This window comes from Panulirus ornatus, chromosome 58, assembly GCF_036320965.1.
Source record: "Panulirus ornatus isolate Po-2019 chromosome 58, ASM3632096v1, whole genome shotgun sequence".
Lineage (NCBI taxonomy): Eukaryota > Metazoa > Arthropoda > Malacostraca > Decapoda > Palinuridae > Panulirus > Panulirus ornatus.
Genome location: NC_092281.1, coordinates 432560 through 458503, shown reverse-complemented (window position 1 = coordinate 458503; position 25944 = coordinate 432560). Strand labels below are relative to the sequence as shown.

The 25944-nt window shown below is 40.2% G+C and overlaps 1 protein-coding gene across 13 annotated transcripts in view; it reads left to right on the top strand.

The window, feature by feature from the left end:
* The window catches only part of Nup54 (nuclear pore complex protein Nup54), a 222087-nt gene that overhangs the window by 115892 nt on the left and 80251 nt on the right, over positions 1–25944 (top strand). For 7 of the 13 annotated variants that reach the window (XM_071695765.1, XM_071695763.1, XM_071695762.1 and 4 more), the window contains 2 exons: positions 648–701; positions 24604–24703. In XM_071695765.1, the coding sequence (XP_071551866.1) occupies positions 648–701; positions 24604–24703 (154 nt within the window). Of the gene's footprint in view, positions 1–647; positions 702–14163; positions 14266–24603; positions 24704–25944 lie in introns of all 13 variants that reach the window. The other 6 variants (XM_071695759.1, XM_071695756.1, XM_071695755.1 and 3 more) reach the window with 1 other exon arrangement.

Here is a 25944-nt window from a genome sequence, read left to right as displayed (position 1 = left end):
TTGGAACGATGTGGTAAACCGGGGTTGACATGCTGTCAATGTATTGAACCAGGGCATGTGAAGCATCTGGGGTAAACCATGGAAAGTTCTGTGGGGCCTGGATGTGGAAAGGGAGCTGTGGTTTCAGTGCATTATACATGACAGCTAGAGACTGAGTGTGAACAAACGTGGCTTTTGTGTCTTTTCTTAGTGCTACCTCGCACACATGTCGGGGGAGGGGGTTGTCATTTCATGTGTGATGGGGTGGTGACGGGAATGAATAAGGGCAGACAGTATGAGTTATGTACATGTGTATATATGTATATGTCTGTGTGTGTGTATATATATATGTATACATTGAAATGGATAGGTATGTATATGTGCGTGTGTGGACGTGTATGTATATACATGTGTATGTGGGTGGGTTGGGTCACTCTTTCATCTGTTTCCTTGCACTACCTCACTAGTGCGGGAGATAGTGACAAAGTATAATAAATAGAATGATAAATAAATCAGAATGATTTGGTATTTGTCAGAAGCTATGGTGTTTAAGAAGCATAATCTCATTGCATATCTGATGCTGTGTTTGTAATATCACTGCTCACTTGATTCTTGTAATTCTGTTGATCATTAGGTGTTAAGATTTTTTCTTTCAATTGATTTTACAGCTTTTGGGTCAGCTTTTGGTGCAACCAACCCAGCAGTGACCAATTCAGGAACAGGTAAGAAAATAATGAGAATGTTGTTTATTGTAGTATTGTTTGTGTGGAATGATCTGTTGGCATATAGGATTACATTTCTGGATTCTCTAATTATGATTTTACTTTTATGTTGCATAAGAGTATTTTTTTTATGTAGTAGGAATGGCTCTTTATATTTTTTGTTGATGTAAAGTATGCTTTCTTTCTGCTGTATTTCCTGTTTAAATGGAAAGAAAACAACAGATTGTATGCATTTATAAGAATATCCAGTGAGTTTAAGAGGCTCTAATGCTAGGAATAGGGCAGGTGATATACTACTGTTCCATTACTCTTTAAAATAAGCATTTTAATCACTTGACTGTAATTATTCACGAGATAGATGTGACCGATATGAAGCCCTAAAAACCTGAAAAAGGGCTTATCGTTTATGTGACATTTATATATTTTATTGATTGTTGTTTCCCATGTTAGGAAGGTTAACACCCAGAAACAGACGAAGAAAGACCCATCCACTCATATAAACACATATATGCATACACATACATATATGTATATATGTATAGATATTAATTCATTATATTTATTATATTTAATCAGTTTCCTGTGTCAGCGAGGTACCACAAGGGAACAGACAAAGAATGGCCCAACTACTCATATACACATATATATACCTAAATGCCCATACATGCCCATATACATACATATACATATCAACATATACATACCAACATATACATACACAGACATATACATATATCCACATGCACGTATTCATGCTTGCCTTCATCCATTCATGTCGCTACCCCATCACACAGGAAATAGCATCCCACTTACCCTTTCAGCGAGGTAGCACAAGGAAAAGACAAAAAAAAAAAAAAGGCCACACTCATTCACACTCGGTCTCTAGCTGTCATGTGTGATGCACCGAAACCACAGATCCCTATCCACATCCAGGTCCCACAAACCTTTCCATGGTTTACCTCAGATGCTTCACATACCCTGGTTAAATCCATTGACAGCACGTCGACCCCAGTATACCACATCATTCCAATTCACTCTGTTTCTAGCATGCCTTTCACCCTCCTGTATGTTCAGGGCCTGAGTGCTTAAAATCTTTTTCACTTCACATTTCCACCTTGAATTTGGTCTTCCATGTCTCCTTCTTCCCTCCACCTCTGACACATATATCCTCTTTGTCAATCTTTCCTCACTCATTCTCTCCATATGTCCAAACCATTTCAACACATCCTCTTCTGCTGTATCAACCACACTTTTTATTTCCACACATTTTTCTTATCCTTTCATTACTAACTCGATCAAACCACATCACACCACATATTGTCCTCAAAGATTTCATTTCCAAAACATCCACCCTCCTCCATGCAACCTTATCTATAGCTCATGCCTCGCAACCATATATACATAAACACATACATATACATTTATACACATGCACATATTCCAACTTGCTCGCCTTCATCCATTCCTGGCGCCACCCCATGCGTCAGACAGTTGTACATCCAGTCATGGCCATCATAGATTCAGACCTTAGATTATGTTGTTCAACCATTTATAAACTAGCTCCAAGAGGAGGATGAGCAAGTAGGTTGGTTGTAAATCAGTTGCATTGACTAGGTTTGGAATGAGTCTATGTAATTCTTATTCAGCTGTGCTGATGACTGCACCACTGATTCTCTTACCCATCATTATTCAATGACTCTCTGCCATATAGTTGGGCAAACATACTTCCAGGTTGCTTTTTTTTTTCAAGATGACAACAGGCAAAATCTGTGTCTCGTCCATTACAAGGTGGGATAGTTTTGCTCTAGGCCACAGAGGTGCAGCAGTGGTGTGTTGTGTGTCATCTAAAAGCTTGTTTGTCTGCACATTCAGTCATCAAAAGATAAAGAGCAATTTTTTTTGCATGTTTTGTATATAGATAAACTTTTTTCTAATGTGTTAAAGAAATTCAGTTGAAATGAGAGAGAGAAAAAACTTGGACTGGAAGGGGTACAGATACTGCTAAGTGAGTATGAATGTAATGTTCTTATTTTACATTGTGATGTATATTTCTTTAGGTAAGATTGGCTTACATTGTGATGTATATTTTTTTAGGTAAGATTGGCTCTAATATGTCCCATCATGGCATTTTGATATACCTGATAACCTCAATAACATCGAAGATTATTGAAGTAATTATCAGTTCACAGACCTGTCCATGTAACCCATAAGTGATTGAGATATGGTGAGAGAAGGTTGCTAATGAACCGCAGAAATTTACTAATCACAATAATTTCATTTCTTTATATTACAATGCTAAAGTACACAGACTGTTGATGAATTATCCTGTAGCTTTTATCATTATATTAGATTTTAAAGAAATCTGCTTCAGCATTGCAAATGTAAGTCCAGGAAAATCCTATCATAGTGAAGAGAGTCCAGCTCAAGCTTCTTTTGTTAATATGAAATGTATGAAGAAGAAAAGAAAATAACAGTATCATTATAGGGAATGAAGATGAGTGCTTCTGAATCTGTTAGAATATTGTATACTGTGATATTTATACTACAATGCACAAACAACATTACTGTGTTATGTACATAATACACAAATCAAAATAAAAAAATAAGACAAACATATGTACAGTCGGTAATAAAAGTATTGTTGCACAATGGGTCCAATTCCTTTCATGATGATTTAACCAGTTCCTAATGTTTTGTGAAAGTTGGTATGCCTGGCTGTCATTGGTTCATCAGATTTGAACCACACAGCGAATATTGTGAAACCTGAGACAAGGTTCACAGTTTTGTTACTCAACTCTTGGAACACACCACATTGTAGCATTTCAGTTATCTTAGTCATTGTCAGCAACCAATCTTGTGATCATGCCAGTCATGATGGAAACTTCACATGCAATCTGCAAAGCTACTGTAGCCTTTCATAATGAGGGCTACAGTGTTTGTGATATTGCCCAGCTACTTAGTGTTCACCAAAGCACAGCAGCATGGTGGATTCAGTGATGTGCTGAAACAGGTGCTACAGATGACATTCCTTAAATATTTAACAGTATATTTTGCTAGTATCTTATGTGGCACCCTGGTATCATCAGGGCTACCAGTGTATAGCAGGTCAGACACAAATTTCTCTGTAGCCTTTGGTCCTGTGTCGTAATGTTTTACTCATATTGTGCACTGATACTTTTTTTACTGAGTGCACACACATTAATAGAAATTAATGTTGAAATTATACTTAGAACAAGGAAGTAGTCATTAATGGTACCATGTAATGGCCCAACAGGGAAAGTGATAGAAAGTGGGATAAATGTAAAAATTTTGAGTATCATCATAAATGAGAAACTAGATTTCAGTGAACATACTGAGAAGATAACACTATCATGTCAAGTTATAAGTGATATGATTTTGAGAACATTCTCCATGTGATAGAATCATATTGATGAAAAGGATTTAGATGTATATAAGAAACCATATTGAATACTATTAGATATGTCTGTGTTGTATGTTCACTTACAAAAAGCTTAAGAATAAGCATATTGGAAAGAATTCGGAAGCACTTCACAAGCAAAATCAAGGGGATGTACCACATTGAATAGCAGCTTTATAGCCTTGAAATAAGAGAAAGAAGTATGATAATCTATGCATGGAAACAAATTGAAAGTATAAAAGAAATTGTCTTAAGCCTTAAAGTCTCTCAAAAGGGAAGATACAGAGTTGTTAAGTCTTCAAGAATGACATTGAACATACCAGAAATAAGTCAGGGTAAAATGTATGACAGCCCAATTGGTTCCGGTTCAAAGATGGTGTTTGTGCTTATTCCAACATCAACACAGCTGTTATGTCTCAAGGACTTTGAGTCCTCAAGCTATGATGTTATATGGCTCAAGATCCGTCTCCCAGCTATCACACTTTTCCTCTGTTTTGCATATCGCTCTCCTAATTCTACAAATTTTATATACAACTGTAAGCTTTTGCCATGAGACTGTGACATCCCTTCACCCACAAGCTGAGATCCTTTACCTCGGGGATTTCAGAGTTCACCATAGGGAATAGTTGAATTCCTCCCATATGGATGGTGGAGGGATTGAAGTCCTCATGTTTTCCATTCTCAATGATTTAGAGCAAATTATCTTCCATCCCACCCATATTCCTGACCACTGTGACCACTCTCCTAACATTCTGGATTTGTTTTCCATCTCTAGTCCATCCTGCAGTAAGTTTGCAATATTGCCCCAGTTGGTTCATCTGATCACACCCTCATATATGTATCTATGATAATGGCACCCTTCTTTTCTGACTTTCCTCGGGTAAATTACTGTCACATGTGGCGATGCTTTTGACTTTGCTAAATGCATAGCAGGTGTTATTCTTTTGGGAATGGAAGCATTTATCCCCTTTTCCTCCAAGACGACCTCTTTATCCAATCTATGGTTCAACTGCTCCTGTTTTGAGGCCATTCAGACAAGGGATCAGGCATATTGGGCTTGGAACACTCTCCTCCCTCTAGCCCCCATTCAGCTTTTATCACTGCTTGTAATCTTTGCAGGCATGTTATCTATGAGGCAAAGTGTTCCTGTATTGAGAGTAAGTGCGATAACCTCTTCTTGTCATCCACTGATAAGTCTTTCTGGTCTTTAGCTAAGGCCATCTTTAACAACTTTTGTTGTTTTTCCTTTCCTTCACTTTTCTGTTGTGATGGTACTTTAGCTGTCTTTCTCATAGACAAAGCATCTCTCTTTGGTTTCTGATTCTCCTCTAACTCCATCAGATGCTCCTCTTACTAATCCTATGCCCCTTCCTGTAATCTCTTTTCAGACTGTCCAAAAATCACTTCTCTCTGTGGATGCAAGCAAGTCTTATGGTCCTGATGGCATCCTTTCCTGTGTTCTGAAAGAGTGTACTTGCTAATTTGCTCTGTCTTTGCTTGAAAACCAAAACTTTTCCTTCTCCTTAGAAGCATGCATTGATACATTCCATTCCTAGGAAGGGTAATAGTTCTGACCCTATAGATATCGTCCTGTTGCTTTGACATCTACCATTTCCAGTCTCTTTGAATCCTCCCTCAACTCCTGTATCCTTAAACATCTCAAAACTCTTCTCTCGTATCACCGGTATGATGTCTGTAAGGTGAGATCCACCGGTGATATTATTTCCTATCTTACTAATGTCTGGTCATCATTCCTGAAAAATTTTGGGGTCGTATATTTGCCCTAAACATATCCAGAGCTTTTGACAGTGAGGCATCAGTGTTTCATCTCTAAGCTCCCCTCTTTTGGCTTCCCTCCCTCGCTTTGCTTCTTCATATCTAGCTTCCTCTCCACCTGCTCTGTGTCTGTGGTTGTTATTTGACCAGCCTTCCCCCTTTTCTCTATCAACATTGGTGTTCCTCAAGGTTCTGTCCTGTCCCCTACACCTTTTTCCCCTTAATTACTCTCCTCCACAAATAATCCAGTGCACTCATTTACTGATGACTTAACACTACATTCACCCTCATCCTTCAGTTGTGCTCCCCTCTCTCTCTCACTTGATCTGTATCTTGTCTTGACACAGCTTCCTCAGTAAACTAGGCCTTGGATAGGATATCTCAATGGGGTAGACAAAATCTTGTTAAGTTTAATGCCTCCAAGACCAAGTTTCTACCCGACATTCTATCAAAAACTCCTCACAACTCTCATCTCTCCTTTGACAGTACATGTATATGTACGTGTATTTGCGTGTATGTATATATGTGTGTATATAAGTGGATGGGTTTTTCTTATTCTGTTTCCGGTCGCTACCTTGCTAACGCGGGAAACGATGATCAAGTATAATGAATGAATTTTTTTTCATACATATTCACTATTTCCCGTGTCCGTGAGGTAGCGTTGAAAACAGAGCACTGAGCCTTGGAGGGAATATCTTCACTTGACCTCTTTCATTGTCCCTTCTTTCAGAAAAGTAGAAAAAAATGGGAGGGGAGGATTTAAGCCCCCCGCTTCTTTCCTTTTTAGTCGCCTTTTATGAGACGCAGGGAATACATGGGAAGTATTTTTTCTATCTTATCCCCAGGGATAGTAAAAGCTTTGCGGAAGATGAAAGCCGGCAAGGCAGCGGGTTTGGATGGCATTGCAGTGGAATTTATTAAAAAAGGGGGTGACTGTGTTGTTGACTGGTTGGTAAGGTTATTTAATGTATGTATGATTCATGGTGAGGTGCCTGAGGATTAGCGGAATGCTTGCATAGTGCCATTGTACAAAGGCAAAGGGGACAAAGGTGAGTGCTCAATTTTTTTTTTGTTTTTTTTTTGTTTTGTCGCTGTCTCCCGCGTTTGCGAGGTAGCGCAAGGAAACAGACGAAAGAAATGGCCCAACCCACCCCCATACACATGTATATACATACGTCCACACATGCAAATATACATACCTACATAGCTTTCCATGGTTTACCCCAGACGCTTCACATGCCTTGATTCAATCCACTGACAGCACGTCAACCCCGGTATACCACATCGCTCCAATTCACTCTATTCCTTGCCCTCCTTTCACCCTCCTGCATGTTCAGGCCCCGATCACACAAAATCTTTTTCACTCCATCTTTCCACCTCCAATTTGGTCTCCCTCTTCTCCTCGTTCCCTCCACCTCCAACGCATATATCCTCTTGGTCAATCTTTCCTCACTCATTCTCTCCATGTGCCCAAACCATTTCAAAACACCCTCTTCTGCTCTCTCAACCACGCTCTTTTTATTTCCACACATCTCTCTTACCCTTACGTTACTTACTCGATCAAACCACCTCACACCACACATTGTCCTCAAACATCTCATTTCCAGCACATCCATCCTCCTGCGCACAACTCTATCCATAGCCCACGCCTCGCAACCATACAACATTGTTGGAACCACTATTCCTTCAAACATACCCATTTTTGCTTTCCGGGATAATGTTCTCGACTTCCACACATTCTTCAAGGCTCCCAGAATTTTCGCCCCCTCCCCCACCCTATGATCCACTTCCGCTTCCATGGTTCCATCCGCTGCCAGATCCACTCCCAGATATCTAAAACACTTCACTTCCTCCAGTTTTTCTCCATTCAAACTCACCTCCCAATTGACTTGACCCTCAACCCTACTGTACCTAATAACCTTGCTCTTATTCACATTTACTCTTAACTTTCTTCTTTCACACACTTTACCAAACTCAGTATATATATATATATATATATATATATATATATATATATATATATATATATATATATATATATTTGTTGAGTATTCCTGGTAAATTATATGGGAGGGTATTGATTGAGAGTGTGAAGGCATGTACAGAGCATCAGATTGGGGAAGAGCAGTGTGGTTCCAGAAGTGGTAGAGGATGTGTGGGTCAGGTGTTTGTTTTGAAGAATGTATGTGAGAAATTCTTCGAAAAGCAAATGGATTTGTATGTAGCATTTATGGATCTGGAGAAGGCATATGATAGAGTTGATAGAGATGCTCTGTGGAAGGTATTAAGAATATATGGTGTGGGAGGCAAGTTGTTAGAAGCAGTGAAAAGTTTGTATCGAGGATGTAAGGCATGTGTACGTGTAGGAAGAGAGGAAAGTGATTGGTTCTCAGTGAATGTAGGTTTGTGGCAGGGGTGTGTGATGTCTCCATGGTTGTTTAATATGTTTATGGATGGGGTTGTTAGGGAGGTGAATGCAAGAGTTTTGGAGAGAGGGGCAAGTATGAAGTCTGTTGTGGATGAGAGAGCTTGGGAAGTGAGTCAGTTGTTGCTCGATGATGATACAGCGCTGGTGGCTGATTCATGTGAGAAACTGCAGAAGCTGGTGACTGAGTTTGGTAAAGTGTGTGAAAGAGGAAAGCTAAGAGTAAATGTGAATAAGAGCAAGGTTATTAGGTACAGTAGGGTGAGGGTCAAGTCAATTTGGAGGTAAGTTTGAATGGAGAAAAACTGGAGGAAGTGAATTGTTTTAGATATCTGGGAGTGGATTTGGCAGCAGATGGAACCATGTAAGTGGAAGTGAATCATAGGGTGGGGGAGGGGGTGAAAGTTCTGGGAGCGTTGAAGAATGTGTGGAAGTCGAGAACATTACCTCGGAAAGCAAAAATGGGTATGTTTGAAGGAATAGTGGTTCCAACAATGTTATATGGTTGCGAGGCATGGGCCATGGATAGAGTTGTGCGGAGGAGGGTGGATGTGCTGGAAATGAGATGTTTAAGGACAGTATGTGGTGTGAGGTGGTTTGATCGAGTAAGTAATAATAGGGTAAGAGAGATGTGTGGTAATAAAAAGAGTGTGGTTGAGAGAGCAGAAGAGGGTGTTTTGAAATGGTTTGGTCACATGGAGAGAATGAGTGAGGAAAGATTGACCAAGAGGATATATGTGTCAGAGGTGGAGGGAACGAGGAGAAGTGGAAGACCAAATTGGAGGTGGAAAGATGGAGTGAAAAAGATTTTGAGTTATCGGGGCCTGAACATGCAGGAGGGTGAAAGGCGTGTAAGGAATAGAGTGAATTGGAACAATGTGGTGAACTGGGGTCGACGTGCTGTCAATGGATTGAACCAGGGCATGTGAAGCGTCTGGGCTAAACCATGGAAAGTTGTGTAGGGCCCGGATGTGGAAAGGGAACTGTGGTTTTGGTGCATTATTATATGACAGCTAGACACTGAGTGTGAACGAATGGGGCCTTTGTTGTCTTTCCTGGTGCTACCTCGCACACATGAGGGGGAAGGGGGTTGTTATTTCATGTGTGGCGAGGTGGCGATGGGAATGAATAAAGGCAGACAGTATGAATTATTTACATGTGTATATATGTATATGTCTTTGTGTGTATATATATGTATACATTGAGATGTATAGGTATGTATATTTGCGTGTGTGGACGCGTATGTATATACATGTGTATGTGGGTGGGTTGGGCCATTCTTTCGTCTGTTTCCTTGCGCTACCTCGCTGCCGCGGGAAACAGTGACAAAGCAAAATGAATAAATAAATAAATGATATTTATATTTATTATATTTATTATACTTTGTTGCTGTCTTCCACGTTAGCGAGGTAGCACAAGGAAACGGATGAAAGAATGGCTCAACCCACCCACATACACATGTATATACATACACGTCAACACATGCACATATACATACCTATACATTTCAATGTATGCATATATATACACACAGACATATACATATATACACATGTACATAATTCACACTGTCTGCCCTTATTCATTCCCGTCGCCACCCCGCTACACATGAAAATGACAACCCCCTACCCCCGCACGTGCATGAGGTAGCACTAGGAAAAGACAACAAAGGTCATGTTCGTTCACACTCAATCTCTAGCTGTCATATATAATGCACCGAAACCATAGTTCCCTTTCCATATTCAGGCCCCTTAAAACTTTCCATGGTTTACCCCAGACGCCTTACATGCCCTGGTTCAATCCATTGACAGCCTGTCGACCCCGGTATACCACATCGTTCCAATTCACTCTATTCCTTGCACGCCTTTCACCCTCCTGCATGTTCAGGCCGTGATCACTCAGAATCTTTTTCACTCCATATTTCCACCTCCAATTTGGTCTCCCACTTCTCATTCCCTCCACCTCTGACACATATATCCTCTTTGTCAATGCTTTCTCAACCACACACTTTTTATTTCCACACATCACTCTTACCCTTTCATTACTTACTCGATCAAACCACTTCACACCACATATTGTCCTCAAACATCTCATTTTCAGCACATTCACCCTCCTCCACACAACTCTATCTATAGCCCACACCTCACAACCATATAACATTGTTGGAACCACTAGTCCCTCAAACATACCCATTTTTGCTTTCCAGGAGAACGTTCTCGACTTCCACACATTTTTCAATGACCCCAGAACTTTCGCCCCCTCCTCCACCCTATGATTCACTTCTGCTTCCATGTTTCTATCTGCTGCCAAATCCTCTCATAGATATCTAAAACACTTCACTTCCTCCAGTTTTTCTCCATTCAAACTTACCTACCAATTGACTTGTCCCTCAACCTTCCTGTACCTAATAACCTTGCTCTTATTCACATTTACTCTCAGCTTTCTTCTTTCACACACTACCAAACTCAGTCACCAACCTCAGGCACCCCACAGAACTTTCCATGGTTTACCCTAGATGCTTCACATGCCCTGGTTCAATGCACTGACAGCACGTCGACCCAGGTATACCACATTGTTCCAGTTCACTCTATTCCTTGCATGCCTTTCACCCTACTACATGTTCAGGCCCCAATCGCTCAAAATCTTTTCCACTCCATCTTTCCACCTCCAGTTTGGTCTCCCACTGACCAAACCTTTTCAAAATACCCTCTTCTGCTCTCTCAGCAACACTCTTCTTATTACCACACATCTCTCTTACCCTTTCATTACTTACTCAATCAAACCACCTCACACCACATATTGTCCTCAAACATCTCATTTCCAACACATCCACCCTCCTCCGCACAACTCTATCTGTAGCCCACGCCTCGCAACCATATGACATATATGACATTGTTGGAACCACTATACCTTCAAACATACCCATTTTTGCTTTACGAGATAATGTTCTCGCCTCCACACATTTTTCAACGCTCCCAGAACTTTCAACCCCTCCCCCACCCTGTAACTCACTTCTGCTTCCATGGTTCCATCCGCTGCCAGATCCACTCCCAGATCTCTAAAACACTTCTCTTCCTCCAGTTTTTCTCCATTCAAACTTACCTCCCAACTGACTTCTCCCTCAACCCTTCTGCACCCAATAACCTTGCTCTTATTCACATTTACTCTCAGCTTTCTTTTTTCACACACTTTATCAGTTTCAGTCACCAGCTTCTGCAGTTTCTCACCCGAATCAGCCACCAGCGCTTTATCCTCAGCGAACAACTGACTCTTTTCCCAAGCTCTCTCATCCACAACAGACTGCATACTTGCCCCTCTTTCCAAAACTCTTGCATTCACCTCCGTAACAGCCCTATTCATAAACAGATTAAACAACCATGGAGACATCATGCACCCCTGCTGCAAACCAGCATTCACTGAGAACCAATCTTTTTCCTCTCTTCCTACTCGTACACATGCCTTACATCCTTGATAAAAACTTTTCCCTGCTTCTAACAACTTGCCTCCCACCCCATATATTCTTCACCCCTTCACCAATGTTCCCATTTTTTACTCTTGTCTTACTCATGGTATTTACCTCCTTTCAAAACATCTTTTTATTTTCCCTAATATTTAATGATACTCTCTCACTCCAGCTCTCATTCACCCTCTTTTTCACCTCTTGCTCCTTTCTCTTGACCTCTTGCCTCTTTCTTTTATACATTTCCCAGTCATTTGCACTACTTCTCTGCAAAAATTGTCCGAGCGCCTTTCTCTTCTTCTTCAGTAGCAACCATACTTTTTATCCCACCACTCACTACCCTTTCTAATCTGCCCACCTCCCACCTTTCTCATTCCACATGCATCTTTTGCACTAGCTATCACTGCTTCCCTAAATACATCTCATTTCTCCCCCACTCCTCTCACGTCATTTGCTCTCACCTTTTGCCATTCTATACTCAATCTCTCCTGATACTTCCTCTCGTAAGTCTCCTTTCTTAGTTCACCTACTCTCACCACTCTTCACCCCAACAGTCTCTTTTCTTTTTTGAAAACCTCTACAAATCTTCACCTATGCCTCCACAAGATAGTGATCAGACATCCCTCCAGCTGCCCCTCTCAGAACATTTACATCCAAAAGTCTCTCTTGTACACGCCTATCAATTAACATGTAATCCAATATCGCCCTTTGACCATCTCCCCTACTCACATATGTATACTTCTGTATATCTCTCTTTTTAAACCAGGTATTCCCAATCACCCGTTCTTTTTCAGCACAAAAATCCACAAGTTCTTCACTGTCTCCATTTACAGCAACGAACGCCCTATGTACACCAGTCATACCCTGAACTGCCACATTACTCACCTTTGCATTCAAATCACCCGTCACTATAACCCGGTCTCGTGCATCAAAGCTGCTAACACACTCACTCAGCTGTTCCCAAAACACTTGCCTGTCATGATCTTTCTTCTCATGACCAGGTGCATTGGCACCAATAATCACCCATCTCTCTCCATTCACTTTCAGTTTTACCCACACGAACCTAGAGTTTACTTTCTTACACTCTATCTCATACTCCCATAACTCCTTCTTCAGGAGTAGTGCCTCTCCTCCTTCCTTTGCTCTTGGCCTCTTGCTAACCCCTAGCTTTACTCCCAAGACATTCCCAAACTACTCTTCCCCTTTGCCCTTGAGCTTTGTTTCACTCAGAGCGAAAACATCCTTGTTCCTTTCCTCAAACATACAATCTATCTCTCCTTTATTCTCATTTTGTAACATCCACACACATTTAGACACACTGAGCTTTTGAGGAGGATGAGCACTCCCTGCTTGACTCCTTCTTCTGTTTCCCCTTTTAGAAATGCTATTTATTGTGTGGTGGGGTGGTGACTGGAATGGATGAAGGCAGCAAGTATGAATATGTTCATGTGTATATATGTATATGCCTGTGTATATATATGTATGTATACATTGAAATGTATATGTATGCATATGTGCGTGTATGGGTGTTTATGTATATATGTGTATGTGGGTGGCTGGGCCATTCTTTGTCTGTTTCCTTGTGCTACCTCGTTGACACGGGAAACTGTGATTAAGTATGATGTTATAAAATGATATATATGTACATACATACTTACACATATGAAACTAAGGCCACAACTAGCAGCTGTACAAATATCATGATATTTGCTGTAGTTTAATAAAGTCCAGTTTAATAATGATTAGTACCACTGTCATGAATTCCAGCACTCACTAGGCAATCAGGTTTGTATGCATCTTGGGGCTTCAGGGTTAAAGAATCAGAATTATTTTATGATGGAAATTAGATACTATGAGATAGGTTCTCACAAGTATAAAACTCCCTCCCTGTATGTACATATAATTGATTACAACTCTGTGCATACACCCATAGAGTATGGTCTTTTCTGATTATTATGTCTTTTAACCTAAACTTCTCATTTGCATGAGACATACCAAATGCATATGTGCACTGCTTGTTGGAATTGATTTGACAAAGATTGGGTCCCAAGCCCAAGTTCTGCATGTTAGAAAAGGGCACGAGTACCTAGTTTCCTCAGGTTAGACTAGTGTTTCCATATGATCCAATGATATACACATGTTTGAGGTAACATGTAAATTCCCTGTAAACATTTGTTATATTATTATTGTATTCAAATAAGGAGCTCCTGTTTTCTTGTGCTTCAAGCTGCCTTTACATCATTCACACTATTATATTGTTCTTGTATAGATTTTTAGAATTACTAACATCTGTGGAATTAGTAGATTTGAATATCGATCTTTTGTTTGGATATATAAGAAATTGTTTTATTCATGTATCAACTAATGAATTTACAATTACCAGGGTTTGGTTTTCTGTCTAACTTTGGTGGAGGGGGCCCCAAGCCACCAGCCTTTGGTCTTGGGAGTCTTGGAGGAATTACTAATACAGTACCAGGAGCGGGTTGTGAGTACTGCATGACGTAAATGTGCCTAGTAAATTATTGCTTGGTATGCACATAGAATCTAGAGTGATTATTTACTCTGGTATTGAGTATGATTCTTAGGATTTTTGTGACCAGATATTTTGTTTTGCATATCACACCTCATCAATTCTTTGGGAGCTTCATTGTTACCACTGTCTTTATCCATGTCTATATCAGTATGCACACATTTCAACTTTAGTTTCAAATCATTGCCTTTGCCAAAATAAGAATTTAGTTAAACAATGTGAAATTACAGATTGTAAGTTTTGATACAAGTTGAATTCTTCATATACCTGATATGATTATCTTATCCATTATAACCATTTCACTGTGGAAAGGATGTAACAGCCCCCTTACTTGAGTGTGGCTAAGAAGATATGAAAATAAGAAGTAAAATTTTTTTTATATATACATCTCTTATTTTAACTGTACCAGTGAATAGAGTACTTCTTTCTGGTAGAGTGCAGTTTGTATAAAAGACTTTGGTTATGTTGTCACCGTAATAGGTGTCACTGGGGTGTTGATATTATTGAGTTAATGCTGCCAGACATATAAGTATTCTGTTGTATTCTTCTGGCGTGTTACATCAGAATGATAGTGTTTGTGTTAGCACTTTTCATTGTTTGTGTTTGTATTTATTAGTTCACACAGATATCTGTTTGCATGAATTGATTAGATTTTGAATGAAAAACTCCACTTAAACTCTTCTAGAGGTCATTCCCCTGCTATGGCAGTGTAAGATCATACTCCTTCCTCTGGCATCTAAAGGGTAACTAAGCCATTAAGGCCTTCTTATTCTTTCATCTGGGTGAGGCTTGTGGCCCCTGACAAATTCTGTTGCCAAGCCACTGAAATGGGCACAATCTTAAGTTACAAATTCAGAAAATTAAAAGAACAGGCCCACACAGAACCTGGGGCCTGCATCAAAATGGTCATCCACAGCTTCATATATTTAGGTGATTTTAGCACCTGCATTTATGTTTATTCATATATCTTTATACATAGTTTGTAATCACAAGCTTTGCTTAATCATACTGAATTTCAATGAAATTCTGCTGGAATAATTATTTTATTAGCCTCCCACTTTATGTAAAGTGACAAATTGCATTTATCCTTTGCAAGTATAACCATGTGCATGTACTATATTTAGCTCTTGATCACAGGCTTCACAAAATCATATTTGATTTTCAATAAACTTTGATGGTATTCAATTCACTGATCTTCAGCATAGGCTCAGAAATGGCACAAAATTGTGTATGCATATGAAACATATGCACATATGTATTCCCTAGAGAAAGTGGTTTGCCTACCTTTTATGAATCATGTTTGATTGTAATTAGAGTAGATGAGAAATCATGTCATCACTTCTTAGCTTGGTGTAGAAAGTTAAGGAAAAACAGCAATTTTTTTTTTTAATATGTTAACACTTTCGGTATTATTGTCTCTGATCACTAGTTTTCTAAATTACATTTGATTTTACATGGCATTGTTAGAATGCTTATTTTGATAATTCGTAGGACTTTGGAAATGGAAGTTGATTAATCAAAAGAACACTAATAGATTTATGTTTTGAAAATGAAAGTTGATGACACAAAAGAACACTAATAGTTTTGTCTTGAAATTTAGCTGCTGACCACAAGTTTATGATTGGGACAATACCTAAGTTTATCAGGGGCAGCCATAGGGTTCTTGGGGCCCTGGATAAGAGAGTCATTTGGACCCCTTAGAGGTCTGAATTTGATTACTTAGAATAAGTATATTAGTAACTTGGGCATTTCTTATTTAAATTTAACTTAACCCAGTCCATGAAGCTCCAATGAAAGTATTGTAAATACTGACAATATTTCTAGTGTTTGCAATTTGAGTTTAGAATATTATATAATGAAATTATGTTAACACTCTATTCCCAACACAAGAAAAAGAAAATTACTGTTACTTGCAGAAAAAACGTTCCTACCTATTATGAAGATACCATAATGGGACATCAGCTAATATCTAGTTGATTGATTAATCAAATTCATTAGTACATCTTCTGGAATGTAAATTTTCGAGGCGTCTTGGAGGCAAAGTCATCAATCACAACACTGCCAATTTTATGTTTATGTGAAACAAATGTTAACCCAATTAGGAATTCATGTGACACGCAATGGCATAAGTAATATTTTTATTTTCACCATTGAAGATGACCTTTCCAGATGCAGATCTTAGAGGCACAGTGACATTAATGGGAAGGTTTTTACTATTTTTTATGTACATGTGTCCTGCATCAGCAAGGTAGTGCCAGGAAACAGACAAAGAATGGCCCAGCCAATTTTATGTTTATGTGAAACAAATGTTAACCCAACTAGGAATTCATGTGACATGTAGTGGCATAAGTAATATTTTTATTTTCACCATTGAAGATGACCTTTCCAGATGCAGATCTTATAGGCACAGTGACATTAATGGGAAGGTTTTTACTATTTTTTTTTTTTACATGTGTCTTGCATCAGCAAAGTAGTGCCAGGAAACAGACAAAGAATGGCCCATCCACCCATATACACATATTTATGTACATAAATGTCCATATACGCACATATACATACATATACATATCAGCATACTTTTTTCTCATCTTGGTTACATCCACACACATTTAAACACCCCAATCTGAGCCTTCGAGGAGGATGAGCACTCCCCTGCATGACTCCTTCTGTTTCCCCTTTTAGAAAGTTTAAATACAAGGAGGGGAGGGTTTCTAGCCCCCTGCTCCTGTTCCCTTTAGTCATCTTCAACGACACGTGAGGAATGCGTGGGAAGTATTCTTTCTCCCCTATCCCCAGTTCTTGTTCGCTGATGATACAGCGCTGGTGGCTGATTCAGGTGAGAAACTGCAGAACCTGGCGACTGAAATTGATAAAGTGTGTGAAAAAAGAAAGCTGAGAGTAAATGTGAATAAGAGCAAGGTTATTAGGTGCAGTAGGTTTGAGGGAGAAGTCAGTTGGGAGGTAAGTTTGAATGGAGAAAAACTGGAGGAAGAGAAGTGTTTTAGATATGTGGGATTGGATTTGGCAGTGGATGGAACCATGGAAGTGGAAGTGAGTTACAGGGTGGGGGGGGTGAAAGTCCTACTGCGCACAACTCTATCCATAGCCCACGCCTCGCAACCATACAACATTGTTGAAACCACTATTCCTTCAAACATACCCATTTTTGCTTTCCGAGATAATGTTCTCGACTTCCACACATTCTTCAAGGCTCCCAGGATTTTCGCCCCCTCCCCCACCCTATGATCCACTTCTGCTTCCATGGTTCCATCCGCTGCCAGATCCACTCCCAGATATCTAAAACACTTTACTTCCTCCAGTTTTTCTCCATTCAAACTTACCTCCCAGTTGACTTGACCCTCAACCCTACTGTACCTAATTACCTTGCTCTTATTCACATTTACTCTTAACTTTCTTCTTTCACACACTTTACCAAACTCAGTCACCAGCTTCTGCAGTTTCTCACATGAATCAGCCACCAGCGCTGTGTCATCAGCAAACAACAACTGACTCACTTCCCAAGCTCTCTCATCCCCAACAGACTTCATACTTGCCCCTCTTTCCAAAACTCTTGCATTCACCTCCCTAACAACCCCATCCATAAACAAATTAAACATCCATGGAGACATCACACACCCCTGCCGCAAACCTACATTCACTGAGAACCAATCACTTTCCTCTCTTCCTTCACGTACACATGCCTTACATCCTCGATAAAAACTTTTCACTGCTTCTAACAACTTGCCTCCCACACCATATATTCTTAATACCTTCCACAGAGCATCTCTATCAACTCTATCATATGCCTTTTCCAGATCCATAAATGCTACATACAAATCCATTTGCTTTTCTAAGTATTTCTCTCATACATTCTTCAAAGCAAACACCTGATCCACACATCCTCTACCACTTCTGAAACCACACTGCTCTTCCCCAATCTGATGCTCTGTACATGCCTTCACCCTCTCAATCAATACCCTCCCATATAATTTACCAGGAATACTCAACAAACTTATACCTCTGTAATTTGAGCACTCACTCTTATCCCCTTTGCCTTTGTACAATGGCACTATGCACGCATTCCGCCAATCCTCAGGCACCTCACCATGAGTGATACATACATTAAATAACCTTACCAACCAGTCAACAATACAGTCACCCCCTTTTTTAATAAATTCCACTGCAGTACCATCCAAACCTGCTGCCTTGCCGGCTTTCATCTTCCGCAAAGCTTTTACTACCTCCTCTCTGTTTACCAAATCATTTTCCCTAACCTTCTCACTTTGCACACCACCTCGACCAAAACACCCTATATCTGCCACTCTATCATCAAACACATTCAACAAACCTTCAAAATACTCACTCCATCTCCTTCTCACATCACCACTACTTGTTTTCACCTCCCCATTTGCGCCCTTCACTGAAGTTCCCATTTGCTCCCTTGTCTTACGCACTTTATTTACCTCCTTCCAGAACATCTTTTTATTCTCCCTAAAATTTAATGATACTCTCTCACCCCAACTCTCATTTGCCTTCTTTTTCACCTCTTGCACTTTTCTCTTGACCTCCTGTCTCTTTCTTTTATACATCTCCCACTCAGTTGCATTATTTCCCTGCAAAAATCGTCCAAATGCCTCTCTCTTCTCTTTCACTAATAATCTTACTTCTTCATCCCACCACTCACTACCCTTTCTAATCAACCCACCTCCCACTCTTCTCATGCCACAAGCATCTTTTGCGCAATCCATCACTGATTCCCTAAATACATCCCATTCCTCCCCCACTCCCCTTACTTCCATTGTTCTCACCTTTTTCCATTCTGTACTCAGTCTCTCCTGGTACTTCCTCACACAAGTCTCCTTCCCAAGCTCACTTACTCTCACCACCCTCTTCACCCCAACATTCACTCTTCTTTTCTGAAAACCCATACAAACCTTCACCTTAGCCTCCACAAGATAATGATCAGACATCCCTCCAGTTGCACCTCTCAGCACATTAACATCCAAAAGTCTCTCTTTCGTGCGCCTGTCAATTAACACGTAATCCAATAACGCTCTCTGGCCATCTCTCCTACTTACATACGTATACTTATGTATATCTCGCTTTTTAAACCAGGTATTCCCAATCACCAGTCCTTTTTCAGCACATAAATCTACAAGCTCTTCACCATTTCCATTTACAACACTGAACATCCCTTGTATACCAATTATTCCCTCAACTGCCACATTACTCACCTTTGCATTGAAATCACCCATCACTATAACCCGGTCTCGTGCATCAAAACCACTAACACACTCATTCAGCTGCTCCCAAAACACTTGCCTCTCATGATCTTTCTTCTCATGCCCAGGTGCATATGCACCAGTAATCACCCATCTCTCTCCATCAACTTTCTGTTTTACCCATATTAATCGAGAATTTACTTTCTTACATTCTATCACATACTCCCACAACTCCTGTTTCAGGAGTACTGCTACTCCTTCCCTTGCTCTTGTCCTCTCACTAACCCCTGACTTTACTCCTAAGACATTCCCAAACCACTCTTCCCCTTTACCCTTATATATATATATATATATATATATATATATATATATATATATATATATATTTTTTTTTTTTTTTTCCTACGACACGCAGGGAATACGTGGGAAGTATTCTTTCTCCCCTATCCCCAGGGACTAAAAGGGAAGGGAGCGGGGGGCTGGAAATGAGAGTTGGGGTGAGAGAGTATCATTATATTTTAGGGGGAACAAAAAGATGTTTTGGAAGGAGGTAAATAAAGTGCATAAGACAAAAGAACAAATTTGAATGGTGAAGGGGGCAAATGCAGAGGTAATAACTAGTGGTGAAGGGAGAAGGAGATGAAGTGAGTATTTTGAAGGTCTGTTGAATGTGTTAGATGATAGGGGGGGAAATACAGGGTGTTTTGGTCGAGATGGTGCATGTAGTGAGAGGGTCAGGGAGATTGGTTTGATAAACAGAGAAGAGGCAGTGAAAGCTTTGCAGATGAAAGCCAGCAAGGCGGCAGGTTTGGATGGTATTGCAGTGGAATTTATTAAAAAAGTGGTTGACTGTGTTGTTGGCTGGTTGGTGAGAATATTCAGTGTATGTATGGGTCACGGTGAAGCGCCTGAGGATTGGCGAATGCATGCATAGTGCCATTGTATAAAGGCAAAGCAGATAAAGGTGAGTGTTCAAATTACAGAGATATAAGTTTGTTGAGTATTCCTTGGAAATTATGTGGGAGGGTATTGATTGAGAGGTTGTAGGCATGTACAGAGCATCAGACGGGAAGAGCAATGTGGTTTCAGAAGTGTTAGAGGATGTGTGGATCAGGTGTTTGCTTTGAAGAATGTACGTGAGAAATGCTTAGAAAACATGGATTTGTATGTAGCATTTATTGATCTGGAGAATGCATATGATAGAGTTGATAGAGCTGCTTTATGGAAGGTATTGAGTATATGGTATAGGAGGTAAGTTGCCTGACGCAGTGAAAAGTTTTTATCGAGGATGTGAGGCATGTGTACAAGTAGGAAGAGAGGAAAGTGATTAGTTCCCAGTGAATATTGGTTTGCAGCAGGGGTGTGTAATGTCTCCATTGTTGTTTAATTTGTTTATTGATGGGGTGGTAAGGGAGGTGAATGCAAGAGTTTTGGAGAGAGGGGCAAGTATGCAGTCTCTTGTGGATGAGAGGGCTTGGAAAGTGAGTCAGTTGTTGTTCGCTGATGATACAGGGCTTGTGGCTGATTCCTGTGAGCAACTGCAGAATCTGCTGATTGAGTTTGGTAAAGTGTGTGAAAGAAGAAAGCTGAGAGTAGATGTGAATAAGAGCAAGGTTATTAGGTTCAGTAGGGTTGAGGGACAAGTCAATTGGGAGGTAAGTTTGAATGGAGAAAAACTGGAGGAAGTGAAGTGTTTTAGAGATCTGGGAGTGGATTTAGCAGTGGATGGAACCATGGAAGCTGAAGTGAGTCATAGGATGGGGGAAGGGGCGAAGGTTCTGGTAGCATTGAAGAATATGTGGAAGGCGAGAACGTTATCTCGGAGAACAAAAATGGGTATGTTTGAAGGAGTAGTGGTTCCAACAATGTTATATAGTTGTGAGGCATGGCCTTTAGATAGATTTGTGCAGAGGAGGGTGGATGTCTTGGAAAGTGAGATGTTTGAGGACAATATGTGGTGTGAGGTGGTTTGATCGAGTAAGTGATGAAAGAGTAAGAGAGATGTGTAGTAATGAAATGAGTGTGGTTTTAGAGAGCAGAAGAGGGTGTTTTGAAATGGTTTGGTCACATGGAGAGAATGATTGAGGAAAGATTGACTAAGATGATATATGTGTCAGAAGGTGGAGGGAATGAGAAGCTGGAGACCAAATTGGAGGTGGAAAGATGGAGTGAAAAGATTGTGAGCAATCGGGACCTGAACATGCAGGGGGGGTGAAAGGCATGCAAGGAATAGAGTAAATTGGAACAATGTGGTATACTGGGTTCGACGTGCTGTCACTGGATTGAACCAGGGCATGTGAAGTGCTTGAGGTAAATTGTTGAAAGTTTTTTTGGGCATAGATGTGAAAAGGGAGCTGTGGTTTCGGTGCATTACACACGACAGCTAGAGACTTAGTGTGAACGAATGTGGCCTCTGTTGTCTTGTTGTCTTTTCCTAGCACTACGTTACATGTGCACGGGGGGAGGGGGATGCCACTTCATGTGTGGTGGGTTAGATGACGGAAATGGCTGAGGGCAGCAAATATGAATATGAGGATGGATGTGCTGGAAATGAGATGTTTGAGGACAATGTGTGGTGTGAGGTGGTTTGATCGAGTGAGTAACATAAGGGTAAGAGAGATGTGTGGAAATAAAAAGAGCGTGGTTGAGAGAGCAGGAAAGGGTGTTTTGAAGTGGTTTGGGCACATGGAGAGAATGAGTGAGGAAAGATTGACCAAGAGGATATATGTGTCGGAGGTGGAGGGAACGAGGAGAAGAGGGAGACCAAATTGGAGGTGGAAAGATGGAGTGAAAAAGATTTTGTGTGATCGGGGCCTGAACATGCAGGAGGGTGAAAGGAGGGCAAGGAATAGAGTGAATTGGATCGATGTGGTATACCGGGGTTGACGTGCTGTCAGTGGATTGAATCAAGGCATGTGAAGCGTCTGGGGTAAACCATGGAAAGCTGTGTAGGTATGTATATTTGCGTGTGTGGACGTATGTATGTACATGTGTATGGGGGGGGTTGGGCCATTTCTTTCGTCTGTTTCCTTGCGCTACCTCGCAAACGCGGGAGACAGCGACAAAGTATAATAAAAAATAAAAAATATAATGTATATGTATGTATATGTTGAAATGTATAGGTATGTATATGTGCCTGTGTGGGCATGTATGTACATACATGTGTATGTGGGTGGGTTGGGCCATTTTTTTTGTCTGTTTCCTTGTGCTACCTCGCTGACGTGGGAGACAGCGACAAAGTATAATATAATGATGATAATATACAAATTGAATTGTATATGTAATTTATGGATCTGGAGAATGCATATAATAGGTTTGATAAAGATGCTTTATGGAGGTATTAAGAATATATGGTGTGTGAGGTAAGCTCCTAGCAGTGAGAAGTTCTTATGAAGGGTGTAAGGCATGTGTATGAGTAGGAAGAGAGAAGAGTGATTGATTCCCATTGGAAGTTGGTCTGCAGTAGGGTTGTATGATGTCACCATGGATATTTAATTTGTTTATGGATGCAGTGGTTAGGGAGGTAAATGCAAGAGTTTTGGAGAGAGAGTTAAGTATGCAGTCTGCTGGGATATGAGGGCCTGGGAAGTGAGTCATTTGTTTTTCGCTGATGATACAGCAGTGGTGGCTGATTTGATTGAGAAATTGCAGAAGTTGGTGACTTAGTTTGGAAAAGTGTGTGAAAGGAGAAAGTTGAGAATTAATGTGAATAAGAGCAGTTGTTAGGTTTAGCAGGGTTGTGGGACAAATTAGTTGGGATGTAAGTTTGAATGGAGAAAAATGGATGAAGTGAGATGTATTTGATATCTGGGAGTGGACTTGGCAGCATATGGAACCATGGAAGTCGAAATGAGTCATAGGGTGGGGTAGGGGCAGTGGTTCTGTGAGCGATGAAGAATGTGTGGAAAGAGAAAACGAAATCTTGGAGAGCAAAAATGTTTGTTTGAAGGAGTAGTAGTTCCACCAATATTATATGTTTGCAAGGCATGGGCTGTAAATAGGGTTGTGCATAAGAGTGTGGATGTGTTGAAAATAAAATGTGTAAGGACAATATGTGGTGTGAGGTGGTTTGATTTGAGCACATAATGAAAGGGCAAAGGAGATGTGTTGTAATAAACAGTGTGTAGTTGAGAGAGCAGAAGTGGGTGTGTTGAAATGGTATGGACATATGGAGAGAGTGAGTGGGGAAAAGTTGACAAAGAGGATATATGTACCAGAGATAGAGCAAACATGGAGAAGCAGAAGCTGGAAGGATGGAGGGAAAATTTGAATAATCAGGGCCTGAACTTGCAGGAGTGTGAAAGGCATGCATAGAATAGAATGAATTGGAATGATGTGGTGTGCTGGGGTTGGTTGACTTGAAGTCAGTGGACTGAACCAGGGCATGTGAAATGTCTGGGGTAAACTATGGAAAGGTCTGTGGGCCGGATGTGAGTAGGAAGCTGTGGTTTCTTTGCATTATACATGACAGCTAGAGAATGAGTATGAGTGATTGTGGCATTGCTTAGTCTATTTCCTGGTGCTGCCTCGCTGATGCAGGGGGTAGTGATGCTGTTTCCTGTGGGGTGGGGTAGCATGACATGGGGAATGGATGAAATCTAGCAAGTATGACTTTGTACGTGTATATATGTATATGTATGAATGTGTTTGTGCATTTATTATGTATATAAGTGTGTATATGAGTGGATGGGTCTTTATTTGTCTGTTGCATGTTGATACCTCGCTGATACGGGAAACACCGATCAAGTACAATAGAATAAAATTGATATATTGATATAAAAAAGTGTTGCTTGTTTATGAAAAAACATTGAATGTGTAATAGACAGATTCATTTTTTTTTTAACATGCAATATCAATTATTTTGTGACTGTTCTGTCCATTCTGAAATACAATGTCATTTGCCAATATGTATGATTAGTTATTACAAAGGATACTTTATATTTTCATTTATGTATGCCTCTTAGACTTGGACAGTTTTCATTGAATCAGTTAAATCCATCAACTCTAAGAAAGGAAGAGTAGAAGATTTTGAATTTATTCATATTAACTATGTATTATCTATTCTCTGTAGGCTTTAACTTTGGGACCAGTCAGCAAGCCAAGCCTGCATGTGGATTTGGAACATCTACTGGTAACACATCAGGAACGTTTTTCATAGGTTCAGGATTTGGGTAAGCACTTGTATTCTCATTTTTTGTCTCCTAAAGTTCCTCTCCATGTTCTTGGGTGTAGGAGAATGAAGAAGTGAATTGAAACCTTGAACTGATTACAGAAGAGTTTTTCCTTTATATAAGAGAGTTTTCATCTTCCATTATGTCACTAACTCCCATATATATGTTATGATTATTTTTATGTAACCACAGTACTCCCTTTATTGGGCTCCTTCAGCTTCAAGACCATACTCCAATGAGGAGCTGGTTTATGGTTTAGGTGTACTTTAGGTATACTCCTTTTGAGAAAAAACATCTTTACTGATTATGTGCTCTTTTCCATCTGATGATTATGATATGGTAGCATCGAAGGTGACTTCTCCTATGTAACATTTAAAATTTCAGGTGGAGTTTGCTATACCTAATATATGTTTATTTATTTATTTTGCTTTGTTGCTGTCTCCCGCATTTGCGAGGCAGCGCAAGGAAACAGACGAAAGAATGGCCCAACCCACCCACATACACATGTATATATATACACGTCCACACTCATATATATTATTATATATTTATTATACTTTGCTGTGGTTTTGGTGCTTTACACATGACAACCAGAGACTGAGTGTGAATGAATATTGCCTTTTTGTCTCTTCCTAGCACTACCTCGTGGGGGGAGGGGGGATGCTATTTCATGTGTGGCGGAATGGTGACAGGAATGAAACAGGCTGCAAGTATGAATATGTACATGTGTATATATGTATATGTTTGTGTATGTATATGTATGTATACGTTGAAATGTATAGGTATGTATATGTGCGTGTGTGGGCGTGTATGTATATACATGTGTATGTAGGTGGGTTGGGCCGTTCTTTCGTCTGTTTCCTTGCACTACCTTGCTAACGTGGGAGACCGACAAAGTATAATGAATATTTATTTATTTTTTTTTTTTTTTTTTTTTATACTTTGTCGCTGTCTCCCGCGTTTGCGAGGTAGCGCAAGGAAACAGACGAAAGAAATGGCCCAACCCCCCCCCCCCCCCATACACATGTACATACACACGTCCACACACGCAAATATACATACCTACACAGCTTTCCATGGTTTACCCCAGACGCTTCACATGCCTTGCTTCAATCCACTGACAGCACGTCAACCCCTGTATACCACATGACTCCAATTCACTCTATTTCTTGCCCTCCTTTCACCCTCCTGCATGTTCAGGCCCCGATCACACAAAATCTTTTTCACTCCATCTTTCCACC